The following is a 12313-nucleotide window of genomic DNA, read 5'->3' on the forward strand; positions in this document are numbered from 1 at the left end:
GGCCTGAGGGGCCGGTGGCGGGGGACGGCGGCCCCGCGGGGCGCTGGGCGTTGCTGCTGCGAGCCACTTCCACGGCCGAGTACAATACCGGGCCGCTTTCCTTCTCCCTCGTACGTCGCAGGCAAAGCCCGGCCGGGCTTACTCCTCAGAGGCGGGCAGGCAGCTCTGAGGTGCTGCAGTTTTCTTTTACAGCGTTATTTTTGACCAGAAGTTGGTTCAATTGCCCGTTCTAAACATAAATTCACTTCTGGTTCCCTGCCATCAGCTATGACCACGCAGGAAGCTCAGCCAAATAGCAAACCCCCCCACAATTAGTAATGCCGCAGTGAAATTACCATTTGGATTCAGTCATAACAATTTCAATTACACGTACGCTCCGAATGCCTCGCTTTAACAAAACGAAGACGTCGGCAGGTTACTGCTCTCGTATTTATTCGTGACTCTGATAAATGTACATAATGAAAAGCGTTACAAAAATCGGCATTTGTGTTTTAGAAGATCCCATTGCTACGCCTTGACCAGAGCCTCCCTGTTTCAGTCTCTCCCGACGAGGTGCGTCTCCGGGGGCCTGTCGATGCGGAAGAGCAGCTCGGCGGGCAGGAGGTAGCCCAGGTACTGCACGCTGTCAGGGCTGGTGTCCTGGTGGTAGTGCCCTCCTTCCCCGTGGTGGCTGAAACAGTGGGTGTGCTCCACGCGCAGGTCAAAGCCCTGTCACCAGAGAAAGGCCCGTGAATACGCGCTCATGTGAACTGTGGTTAAAAGTCCTGGGATAGTCTCTCCTTTGCACTGCGTATTTCCACGCATCTCAGAGCCCGCTCCAACCATTAAGCAGTGAAAACTTGCAAGATGCTTGTGAAACTAATAAGACAAAAGAAGAGGAGCTGTACAAGGCTTTACCATAGGACAGCAAAGAGAAAAGAATTTAGAAACCCTGACAGCCCCCAACTTTTGGTCTCAGTCTCCCAGAGATTTCCTTTTTTTTTTTTTCCCCTTTCTTTCCATTGGGATTAAATAAAGCAGTCACACCAAGGAACCCCTACTGGAAATGAGAACCCCTTTGCACTGAATGCCACAGACCCATGCGATAAAGGGACAATCTCTACTCCAATTCTGAGAGCCAGCTTAGATGGAAATGGGAAGAATAGCGAATAAAGTAACAACTAGCATACTAAACTGTGAGATCACCCCCACCAGTTCTATATATCATAGAATCATAGAATGGTTTGGGTTGGAAGGAACCTTTAAAAATCATCTAGTCCAACGCCCATGCCATGGGCAGGGACATCTTCTACTTGATCAGGTTGCTCAAAGCCCTGTCCAACCTGACCCTGAACACTTCCAATGATGGGGCATCCACAGCTTCTCTGGGCAACCTGTTCCAGCATCTCACCACCCTCATCGTAAAAAATTTCTTCCTTATGTCCAATCTAAATCTACCCTCTTTCAGTTTAAAACCATTGCCCCTTCTGTCACTACAGGCCCTGGTAAAAAGTCTCTCTCCATCTTTCTTATAAGCCCTCTTGAAGTATTGAAAGACCACAGTAAGGTCTCCCCGGAGCCTTCTCTTCTCCAGGCTGAACAACCCCAACTCTCTCAGCCTTTCCTCACAGGAGAGGTGTTCCAGCCCTCTGATTACTTTCATGGCCCTCCTCTGGACCCGCTCCAACAGGTCCATAACCTTCTTGGGGCCCCAGAGCTGGATGCAGCACTTCAGGTGGGGTCTCACGAGGGGGAGAATCACCTCCCTTGACCTGCTGGCCACACTTCTTTTGATGCAGCCCAGGATACGGTTGGTTTTCTATGCTGTAAGAGGATACTGATGAGTAATGCTATGGCATTTGAATGCCATCTTCTACTGCTGTCTCTGTAGCGATACTCAAACATTTCCAAAACCATAGGCTTAGCCGAGTGCTGTTGAGCTTGCAGGGGATAGAGATGGGAGTAACCCTGCTGCATCCACTACACAAGTTGCATTGGTTCTAAATGGAGCAGCTCTTGATGGCTGTTTTCAAAGTACTCATCAGCTGATTCTGGGAAGATGCACACAATTTAGCCTTAGGCCAAAGGTTGCCACATAATGACACAATAAAGTCACACCCTTGAACATATCCAAGCCTACAGCATGTCTCATTTAACTCTGGAAAAAAAATGTTTTTTATATTACTTATGACTGCATTGTTATTTATAAAATAGTCATTTTCATCTATGGTTTCCTGGTTTCTTTTAAATAAATAGTCTTCCTAATGATGAACATCTTAATGGCTTTTGAAACCAGATTGTTTTTATCCTGAATTGTTTGCTGTTGAATTTAGTGCTTGTGAAAGATGCTAGATAACTTTCCAGCATGAGGCTTTGCAGACTTTGATTTGCATCGGCAATTATGAGACACACGCTTCACATATTTCAACACAGCATTAGTAGAGACAGTTTTTATGAAAGTGAACTACATGAACACACAGCTGAACAAGATTCCATGCTCTTGACATTTCTCCTGGTGTGGCCAGCAGTGAATACAAACTATGCTGTTGGGTTTGGGACGGAAACACTTGTGCACTTGCAATTGGAACTGAACCATTAAGTTCAATCCACTATGAACAGCCACTAGGTTTCAGAACAGACTGACCTAGCCTCACTTCAAACCAGTGACAGAAATGAGAACCTTCTATTTCATTACAACACCTCTGGAAGAGTTTAACACAATATATACACACTCCTGTTCTTAAAAGGAAAATCACATCCAAGACAAAATTCATTACAAGTCTCAGTTTACACTTAGAAATGAGAAAGAGACTCACTGGATCTCTGGAAACTATTACTGGCTGACAAATCAGCGGAGCCTTCATTTCAAAGAATTTGAGCCAGTTATTCACATCCTCATCGGTATTCAGAGGACAGGCAGAAAATTCTGGAGGCTACAGCGAAAGTAAAAGCTTTATAAGTGAAAGGAAGACACTTGTACCAAGATACTTTTTCTCTAGCAACTTTCCTTCACTTTTCCCCTCCCCACTATTCTGTTCACATTCCTTCTTGCCTAAAAGCAGCTGACCAGTGCCCATTACGGTGTTTCTGCCAGAAATAGAAGTGCCCAGAATATTGCTTCTTTCATTGCACAGGTAGTGGGAGAACTACTGAAGTAAGGATTGTCCTCCTGGTATATTTTAGAAGCTCAGTTATTTCTAAAAAGTCTATTGCTTCTTATAAGTGTCATCTCAGTTCACATATTTCATTTCAATTCATTTTACAACAGCTCTACAGTTCTTTAGCTGCCTATGGATTTCAAAAGAAAAGATGACGGTATTAAGCCCAAGTAATATAGCATCACTAGTTTTGTAATGTCAGTTTTGTAACGTCAGCTCCTTACGTTAATACACTGCTTATCCTAACAGTTTATGCATACATTTAAAAATACAAAACAAAGTCAAGGCACTGAGATGTTACACCCCGATTTATACTTCTGTTTTCAGAAGGATGAAGAAAGTTATATGAATCGAGAACAACTTACCATAATGTGAATCTTTGCTTTCCCCTTCTGAATGATAAATGTACCACCCATCCCAACTGGCTTTTCTCCATAGTGTTTCTCTAAAATTTGTCTCAGACAAGACACAAAGTTAAGTTCCCCAGTTCTTCCATTGGCTTTCACTTCAATGACCTGGAGAATAAAGTTAATTTGTCACTGCTATCTCCTGCTGCAACAGTCTGCAAAGGTCTGTGGAAGCTGCTCTGAAATTCTCCCCAGCTTCTAACCCAAGATTACTTTTTGAAAATGTGAGTTTCCCTGCAAGTGCTGCTCTACTTGCATCCTTCCAGTACCTGACCAACTGTCTTTCCTGACTTCCTGTTCAACGCTAGCTTTGCCTGTGAAGGGTGCTGGGCAGCAAGCTGTTTACTCATACATGAGACAATGATATAAGCAACCCCTTTCTGTCCACCAGCTGGCTTCCACTCTGTTATAAACTCTTGGAAACGGAGAAGACTGCTCAGTTTCCAGTAGTCAGGTTTGTGACTGCTCTGCCAACACCTCTTTGTGCTAGCTGTGTTGGGGGAAGCACTTCTACAAAAAAAACAGACAAGTGCCCAGAGCTGATTTACACAAGTACCTTGTACAACCATTACCTTAAATCGCTGCTAGTTTGGACTGGATTTGTATGGATGATTTTTGATGGAAAAGTTTTAGTAAACTAATATTTATCCCTAAATATTCATATGCCTCTCTGTCTCCACCAATTCTTCCCCTTGTTTACAGGCATCAGTTCTTTATGTTTGGATATTTCTTTCATGGAATTACTACTTTACTATTATCACAGAAAACTGATAGGAGAACATTGAAACATGAGTTTCCCTTCAGCCACAAAGCTCTAGAAGCAAAGTCACCTTTGATCCAAGTACGTACCTTACCAGGTTGGCCCTCACTGGCATAAAGGTTGGCCAACAGCCCAAACTCACAGTCAGTATATTTACTGCTGTATTTCTCAAGCAGGCACCCTTTATCTGCAGGATTTATCTGAGCAATGTAGCTCCCATTTACAGCAGGCTTTTTTTCACTCTTAGTTTGAACAATAGGAATAAGCTGAGAAAAAGAACATGTAAGAACAAGTCAAGTAAGTCAGTAAGAAAAGAGTAAGAGTCAGTCAAATGAACAGAACTCATAAATGCAATTTAAGCTTTGGACCATGATCCCAAGAAATAATCCCCTTCGTCAGACAGCTCTGTCTCTCAGGATGAGGTCTGTACTGGTAAGAAAAATGTACTAATATTGTAATGTAATTGAAAACTCTGGGAAACAGTTTTACTTTTTCTGGAAAGTTAAATTTAATGTTATGTGAAAATGAATGCTAATGTTGAAAAAAAAGAAGGGAAAAAAAGAAGGAAAAAAACTCTTAACCATTGAGATCTGAGGCCTGCATGCAAGTATTGGAATTCTATGTAATACTTTCTCAGTGCACAGTAACAACCACTATTATAGTGGCCCAGATTAATGCTGAGATGGACTATCTCATCTGCCAATAAATGCATCAAAAGGAGACAGCAAGACCAGAGGTTTATGCTTGAAAAGACTCTGACTAACCAAAGCCTCCACAGGCAGTAGTTTTTCATCTCCCGCCTCTCCTGCTGGTGATCATTTTGTATGTGGCATCTTTAAAATTTACAATGGTAGAACAAAGCCATCTCAGAGGGCAAAAGACAGGGAGTATTTCAAAGACATTTACCAGTAACTTTGACAAGCATTTCTAAATCTTGTCATTCAAACCTCTGGTAAGGTCTTTGTCAATCAGTTTCAAAAAATCATGTTTCTTGCACCCTTCAAAGCAATCACATGCTTCCCGGAGAATTACAAGTTAAAAATTAATCTTTATTATCTCAACAGTATGCACCTCTGTGGATGGACCTCATCTGAATTCTTTCTAATGTGTTTTATGTGCTTTTGGCATGAATGGTGTTTATTAAATGTTTTGTTGTAAATGGGAAATACCCAGCATGATACTGCTATACTATTATGATACTTCCATTAATTCATTGAGAACCATCACGCTTACTTACTGACCTCAGCATTTACTCCAAGAATCTTAGATGAAGCAGCTCCAGCTCCAAGAATGAAAGCTCCAGGCAGCTCTATGTCTTTTGCAACCATATTTAGATCGTAAACCTGTGAAAGAGAAACAATCCTTTGATTTTGGTGTGGTGCTCTGATCCAGAATTGTCATTCTGTTCACTGTAACCTCTGGATGCATTTAATTCACAACGCCCTCATTAGTATTTTTGATAATTAGGTTGAACACAGTTTCTGAACAACACAACATTTGGTAGTAACAAATTGGGTACAAGTCCATTTGTTTTCTGAAAGGTAGAGTCTGCTTGTATGTTCCCCTGCCATTTTACCCAAGAACTGAATTATTGTTCTTATTGAAATTTGTACTTCTGTAAACTAAAAAATGGAAGGGAATATCATATAGAGACAGATGGGGTGAGGTGTCAGAAAGGAGGCATGATATTCTTGGAAAAGGACAGTAACGTGAATCCAATGTTGGCCTGAAAATGCAAATACAGCCAGTTTTTACAAAGAAGCGTGGCTGTGACTTGAAATCACAGGCATGCAGCAAGCCATATATAAACATGCAGACAAGCCCCTTGTTTAGTAGTTCCTTCCATGGCTCCAGTCACAGATGGTATGTTTCCAAAACTATCTTGTATTTGAGGGCAGGAGAAGATGAACCATCAACCATGATATGCTATTTTTGCTACAATGTGTAAGATTTCCTGACATAGTCTATGTTTAACACACGTCAGAATCAATCTCATAAAACACGGAAAAGCAAGCCTCTTTCACAAGTGGAATCTTATAGTATCCGTTAGTCCTTAGTTTTGTTTATATTTCAACAAGATATTGCTTTTCTTTTGACAAATGTATCAAACCCCATAGCTCAAGGAAAAACTCACTTTTTCTTTGTGTACAACAGGTATGAGGTAAGGAACACCTCCCACATCTGCTATTCTAGGCTTTCCACAGATTCCTGGAAGAATACAGCCAGTTAGCTTGGTAAAATACTTTTTCCTAATAATCTTAAAGGAGCATGCAGTCTAACCCACCAGAGAACTGGTTCCTCCAACTTCTAACACCCTTTGAGAACACTATTTCCGTAGCATGCTTAGATAAAGTGTTGCACTATTAAGAAGTCCAAGGACAGTAAGCCCTAAAATGATTCACAGTAGGATTTAATGCTAGGCAACCTGTTGTAAAGTTAACATTCTCTAAGCACAAAAAAATATTACAGTGGGCAACAACTGCCATTTGCCAGTTCTCCAGTAAGATGCCCTCACCACACAGTGGATACACCCACTGGGACTCCACTTGCAAAACTTCAGCAAAGCTGGATGCCCAAGGCTCAGGACAATTCATCCCACTTATTTGGACATGTATTTTAAGAAGGGATGAATCACCTTCTGGAGGTGTTTCTTTCACTACATTGATGACAGAGGGAACTCAGATGAGTAGCACAGATGACATGTCTGTCTTCCAGACAGCTAATGTCAAAGAAAATGAATCCCGCTCAGAATAAGACAGTTTCACTTCACCGATATACATGAATGGCAGGAGTTTAGGTTAAGAAAAAAATGATGACAAGTACTTGGTAATGACTTGTCCTTGTTCATACATCAACTAGGAAGCAAATCCAGGAATAAAATGTAGCTTTCCTCTCATGCATATTCTTTACCTGAAAAACAATTTAAGTTCTCCCAACATCTTTAGAAGATCCAAACCAAGTGGGATCAGGTAGAAAGAACTGGAGAAGCCTTAGTGGAAGACAGGAATGCTAGGTTACCTTTAGCAGGAAAGTTGAAGGGTTCCTGAGTCAGATCAGGACAGTCTACAACAGAGGCTTGAGCATCAGCAAAGTTTTCCTTAAGCCCTTTCTGCAAAACTATAATAAAGAATAATGGCAAAGTTATTGACAATGAAAAATTACCAAGAGTTTGACAAGTTACTAACAACAATAAATATATCTGTTTAGGCTTTATTTCAGCAAGCTACATTAAAGGACTTATGCTTACCCTAAGTAACTCTATTGATTTAAATGCTACTGTCTGTAGGCACTTGTTTCCTGAGTCAGAGCTTCAGAGAAGAGCAAAAGCTTGTTCAGATAATTGTTAGCTACCACGTTAATTCATTTTAAGAATTTTTAAAACTTTTTAATTGAAATACAATAACTGACTGTTCCTAGTAGCACTAGGAGCAGCACAATGTGAAGTAACACGGGTAAACTTAAACCACATTTAGCAGTGGGTTTGCTTCACAAGAGCAGATGATTATGATCACGGTTAAATATCATGCGAGAGCAAAGGAGGAAGTAAGTTTTAGCTAAAGTGACAATCAGTTCTTTAAATATATTAACTAGACTGTTTGCAATAGCTTGGTTATAATCTCAAACTGTCTCTGCTGTCTGGAAACTTCTGCTGTCACAGGATATTGCCTGTCACGTTTACGTTCATGTGGAGATTTTCTGGCAAGTGCCACTGTCAGTACAAGACAGATAATGAATGGTGCTGATGATAATGGGGCTGACAGGCCCAAATCGAAACTTTTGGTTTTGCTTCATATCAATGTTTTCAGGCTCAGAACCTGCAAAGTCACTCAAACAACAGGGAGGATTCTGACTTAGACAAGTGCACTGTTGACCACAAGGGTCAGCAGAAGGTACTTGGCAGGTTTCTAAATACATCTCAGTACCATCTGGTAAGTGGAAAAGGGCAATAAAAGGGCACTCCTCAAATTATACTCAAGAGCTGAACAGCAACAAAATTCATATCTTACAGGAGGTCCTCAGGACAGACCAGGGGGAAAAAAGGAAAATTCTGGTTTGTGACTCATTTTTTCTGCTACTGTTTTAAGCTGTTCTGCTGCAAGTACGTGCTGTTCTCTGCAGAGCCCACAGGTCTATAGCAGCCCTGGCCTATTGCCCCAGCCTGATAGCTACTGGGTGAGAAAAGCACTGAGAACCACCTGGGGTACTGCTGGGACCACACTTTCTCAAAGCATGGAAATGTCAAACTGACACAGATTTGGGAGAGTGGCAGACTGAACTTGAGGACCTCTCTGAAAGAAAAAAAACCTTTAATACATCTGCTGCAGGAGACAGACTGCCAGAAGGAATAATGCCTCTCTACTAGGGCAAGGAAAGAAGCTCATGAGCAGGTGGGTTGGACCAAATCATCTCCACAGGTCCCTTCCAACCTCAACCATTCTGTTATCTTGAGCCCATTTTGTGAAGGCTTTGGAAAGAAACAAACTAAATAAAATGTTTCCTGCAGCCTGGTTCTAAGGCAATCACCAAAAGAGGAGTCTCTAGGTTCAAGCAAGAGCACCTGCCATGCTATACTGCATACTTGCTCAAAACACTTAGCTGTGTTTTGAGTAGTCCTGAAAAAGAAAGAAATACTAGAGGGTAGAGGAGGACAGATGATCTCATATGTATAAGTAAGTTCGGTCTGTTATTGTCAAACTTTCACAACCCATGCGCAAGTCTGCAGATGCAGCAGACAGTTTTAAAGGGTTTGAGAGCCTGTTTGTGTGCTTAAATATCATTGGGGTTTGAGGGAGGAGTCACTGTTTGCTTTAAGGAAATAATAGCATATAGAAATATAGTGCTTTTCTTTACACTCAGTGTGCTAAGAGCAGGAACATTCTGCATGTACTAGCTGTAGAAAGGTTTTAATAAGAGCTTTAAGATAAGTTTGAAGAGTACACTATAAGTTTGTAAAAAATTACATGCTGCATGACTTACCCCCAGCAAGCTCCTCCAGACTTGGAACGTGAAAAGCAAACCTTTCAACTTTGGCCATTTCCTAAGTGGTGCTGATTTCTTCAGGTAAGAAATTACAATATACCACGCTGTAAGAGTGAGTGATCTGTCAACAAGGATAATAGTTTAATGATTAAAACAGGTCATTTTCAATATGTTACTTATTTTTCAATTTCACTCAAGAATACATAGACAACAGTAGAATTGTAGTTCTCCCATCAAAGGAAAGACTAACAGCTTCAATATTAATGTTAATTTTCTTAAGCGCTTTGGAAGAAGATGTGTCTGTCAGCACTATAGCTGGCTCAGAGCATTACATATGCTAGTCGTCAAGCTTACAACTGGCTGTAGGCAAAACACATCCTACGCTGAATCCAGTTCAAGGGACAGGTCAGGAGATTTATCTGGCCTTTATAAGCCTGGAGTCATAATTTCTTTTTGAAAGAAAACTGGGCGTTTCTGAGCACATCAGCTGCCTCCTCAGGTCTTCCCTCCCTTAATGTTTACTTTTCCAGCATTGGCTATGGTGGACTTTCAACCTCAGCTGTGACATGGTCTCCAGTTGATTCTGGGCATGTGTTTCCCCTTCCAGAGGGGAACAGGCTAGCAGCAAAATAGAAAACAGCAGCAGCAAGTTCTGCAGTATCAGGGTCTGTACAGGTACAAAGCCTGTAACAAGTTTTGTTTGAACATAAGTTTAAGAACCCCTTTACAAATTAACTATATTTCAGTCAGCCTTGCAACAGCAAAGTCAGCTACTAGGGCAAACCACTGGCTCAGGGCAGAAACAGCTGATTATACACTACCTATAAATCAGCACAGCAATCATTAACTCCTTAGGCACATGCTTGCTGCACACAGCAGAAAAAGACAATGGGTCCCACTTATCCAGATCTCAGGCCTTAGAGGAAAAAGCCAAAAACCTAATTACAATCCCAGACCTGACAGAGCTTTTGTTAGGAAGGACCATGATGTGAGCTAGCTGTTTATGTATACTTTTAGCTTCTATTTTAGAAAAATCCTAGCTTTTATGATTGTCAAAAATTGTAACTGTCCTTATACCATCAGCCTCTTAAATCTGCATAAAGGAAAAAACTCAGCAGAAAAAAGAAATAAAAAGAGTTGGGAGATCATAGTGCTCACGTAACTGAAGTCTTGGAGCTCAATGTTCTGCCACCCCAAATTACTGCTGTAGCAAGCAGTAGAGAAAGGGAGAAGACGGCTACCTGTGTATAGTCATTTTCATCTTAGTTGGCCTTACCCATCTCCACAGGTGGCTCCCTCCCTTCTCTGGCTGTGGAGGAGAAAGTAAGAGGCTGGATTTGGTGCCTCTGGTAGAGTAGAAGCCTACTGTCAGATGGAGTGAATCATACCCCAAGACTTTAAGTGTGCACTGAACACAAGAAAGGGAGTAATTAGAGAAAGAAGGTGAGAAGATGGCTTTGGCAGCACTGTTTTAGATGATCCTCATCCCCTCAAGAACCTTTTGCCATGTCCAGAAGGAAGCTGTGCCAGCACTCAAGACACCAGTTGAAAAAGTCCTGAAACAGACTGAGAAGACAGGCTAGAACTGCTGTTGTGCAAAAGGTAGAGGCAAGACTTTGACACAGTTCAAATAAGTAGGCTCAAATATAACACCTAGACCATCACCTGCTGTTTAAAGGACAGTAGTCAGCTCAATCAAGAAAGGAGGGAAAGACTGTGGGAAAAGCTCAAGGTACCATAATAAACCCGATTTGATTGCTAGACAGTAGTCCTTACCCAGACGGACACAAAAGAGAAGTAGATCTGTGAGTCACCACCGCAAGGAGAACATTCACAGGGGAGTTTGTGTGGTGTGGGAGAGGGAGAACCTGAAAGGAGACAACAACAGACAATTAAGATCCATCACAGAGGGGCAGAGTGACATTGAATTACTACAGAAGGCTTTCAAAGAAAGAACACAAATACTAAAGGGACGATAAGCTTATTAGTCTGAGGTGGTGCAACAAGAATAGAGAGAACAAGCACCTAAAAAGACTTTGAAAGTCTATCTTTTTGAAGAGGAAGAAAACATCAGAAAGTAGTCAAGGGCCAGGAGAATGCAGATGAACTGGGAACCATTATATTAATGGGGTAGGGGGGGTTGTCTAGTATCAAAACCTGAATTAAAACGAGTTTAGAGGGTAGAAGCCAGAAAGCAGAGGTTATAGGCAGGCTAGAGATGAGTCAAAGTGGGGGAGAAAAAGAAATATCTGGGAAAAACTGAAGACGGCAGTCAGTGAGAGAAGAGAATTTTAGCGATGACACCAAGAAGAGCAAAACATCTACAGATGCATCCGCAGAGGTTGTATTCCTCAACCGGGGCGAGGCGAGGAGATCCCGTCCGTGGCAGAGGAAGGCTGCAAGACAGCAGAGGCATCTGCTTGAGCGGCTGGGATTGGGGAAGGGATGGGTGATGGCAGGGCAAGAACAGGCGGGCCAGGCGAGGGTGGGGTCCTTAGGGAGAACATCCAGGCAGTCAAAGGCAGGAAAGAGCGCTGGAGCGAAGAAACACTAAAGCTGACCCTGCACTTGGCGTGGCTGCGAGAGGAAAGAGGGGATTATTCAGGCTGGAGCCGCCAGCTCGGGGGAGACTGGGCGGCAGAGGGAAGGAAAGGCAGGACAGCAGTAACGGGAAGCCGACCGGTACAACGAGCAGCTCCTCGGAATCTCACGGGAAGCGCGGGAACTGCGCCCTGAAGGGGAGCCCGGACCCTCCGGGCGAGGCGGGGAACGGCTGAAGGGGGAGGCAGCCGGGAGCCACCCCACACTGCCCGTGCCTGCAAAAGCGCTGGCCGACGCTGGCCTGCAAAAGCCCTGGCCCCGCACCCGGCCGCCACTAGCGCCTGACCGCACGTACCTGCCCCGCCGTCCGGGCTGCGCGGCGGCACTACCCGCCCCCGCCGCGGGCTGGTCCCGGGGACCGCCCGCCCCGCCACCCCCAGCATGGCGGCGCCGGACCGCGGGCCTTTCCCTCCCTCCCGTCAGCCCGC

The 12313-nt window shown here is 43.1% G+C and overlaps 1 protein-coding gene across 3 annotated transcripts; it reads right to left on the minus strand.

Annotated features, from left to right (window-relative positions):
* Nucleotides 1-416: 416 nt before the first annotated feature.
* On the minus strand, nucleotides 417-12286 carry C1H11orf54 (chromosome 1 C11orf54 homolog). 3 transcript variants are annotated; one of them, XM_075491125.1, is made up of 10 exons: nucleotides 12181-12286; nucleotides 11061-11152; nucleotides 9282-9405; nucleotides 7323-7421; nucleotides 6439-6512; nucleotides 5546-5647; nucleotides 4394-4570; nucleotides 3503-3652; nucleotides 2796-2912; nucleotides 417-708 (listed from the first exon to the last, which is right to left on the minus strand). In XM_075491125.1, the coding sequence occupies exons 3-10, from the start codon at nucleotides 9337-9339 to the stop codon at nucleotides 535-537; spliced, it is 951 nt and encodes a 316-aa protein (XP_075347240.1). In that variant the 5' UTR covers nucleotides 9340-9405; nucleotides 11061-11152; nucleotides 12181-12286; the 3' UTR covers nucleotides 417-534. The 3 variants fall into 3 exon arrangements, with proteins under 3 accessions (XP_075347240.1, XP_075347242.1, XP_075347241.1); XM_075491127.1 differs by lacking the exon at nucleotides 12181-12286 and adding an exon at nucleotides 11965-12164; XM_075491126.1 differs by lacking the exon at nucleotides 12181-12286 and adding an exon at nucleotides 11610-11755.
* Between the last annotated feature and the right edge of the window lie 27 nt (nucleotides 12287-12313).

This window comes from Mycteria americana, chromosome 1, assembly GCF_035582795.1.
Source record: "Mycteria americana isolate JAX WOST 10 ecotype Jacksonville Zoo and Gardens chromosome 1, USCA_MyAme_1.0, whole genome shotgun sequence".
Lineage (NCBI taxonomy): Eukaryota > Metazoa > Chordata > Aves > Ciconiiformes > Ciconiidae > Mycteria > Mycteria americana.

Bases quoted from the DNA above. Each gene is read 5' to 3' on its own strand.
- C1H11orf54 (XM_075491125.1), bottom strand. From the start codon at position 9,339: ATGGCCAAAGTTGAAAGGTTTGCTTTTCACGTTCCAAGTCTGGAGGAG. The intron at 3,653-4,393 runs GTACGTACTTGG...TTTATTCTCCAG, and splicing joins GTGAGGGCCAACCTGGTAAG to GTCATTGAAGTGAAAGCCAA. The intron at 709-2,795 runs GTGAGTCTCTTT...CTCTGGTGACAG, and splicing joins TAATAGTTTCCAGAGATCCA to GGCTTTGACCTGCGCGTGGA.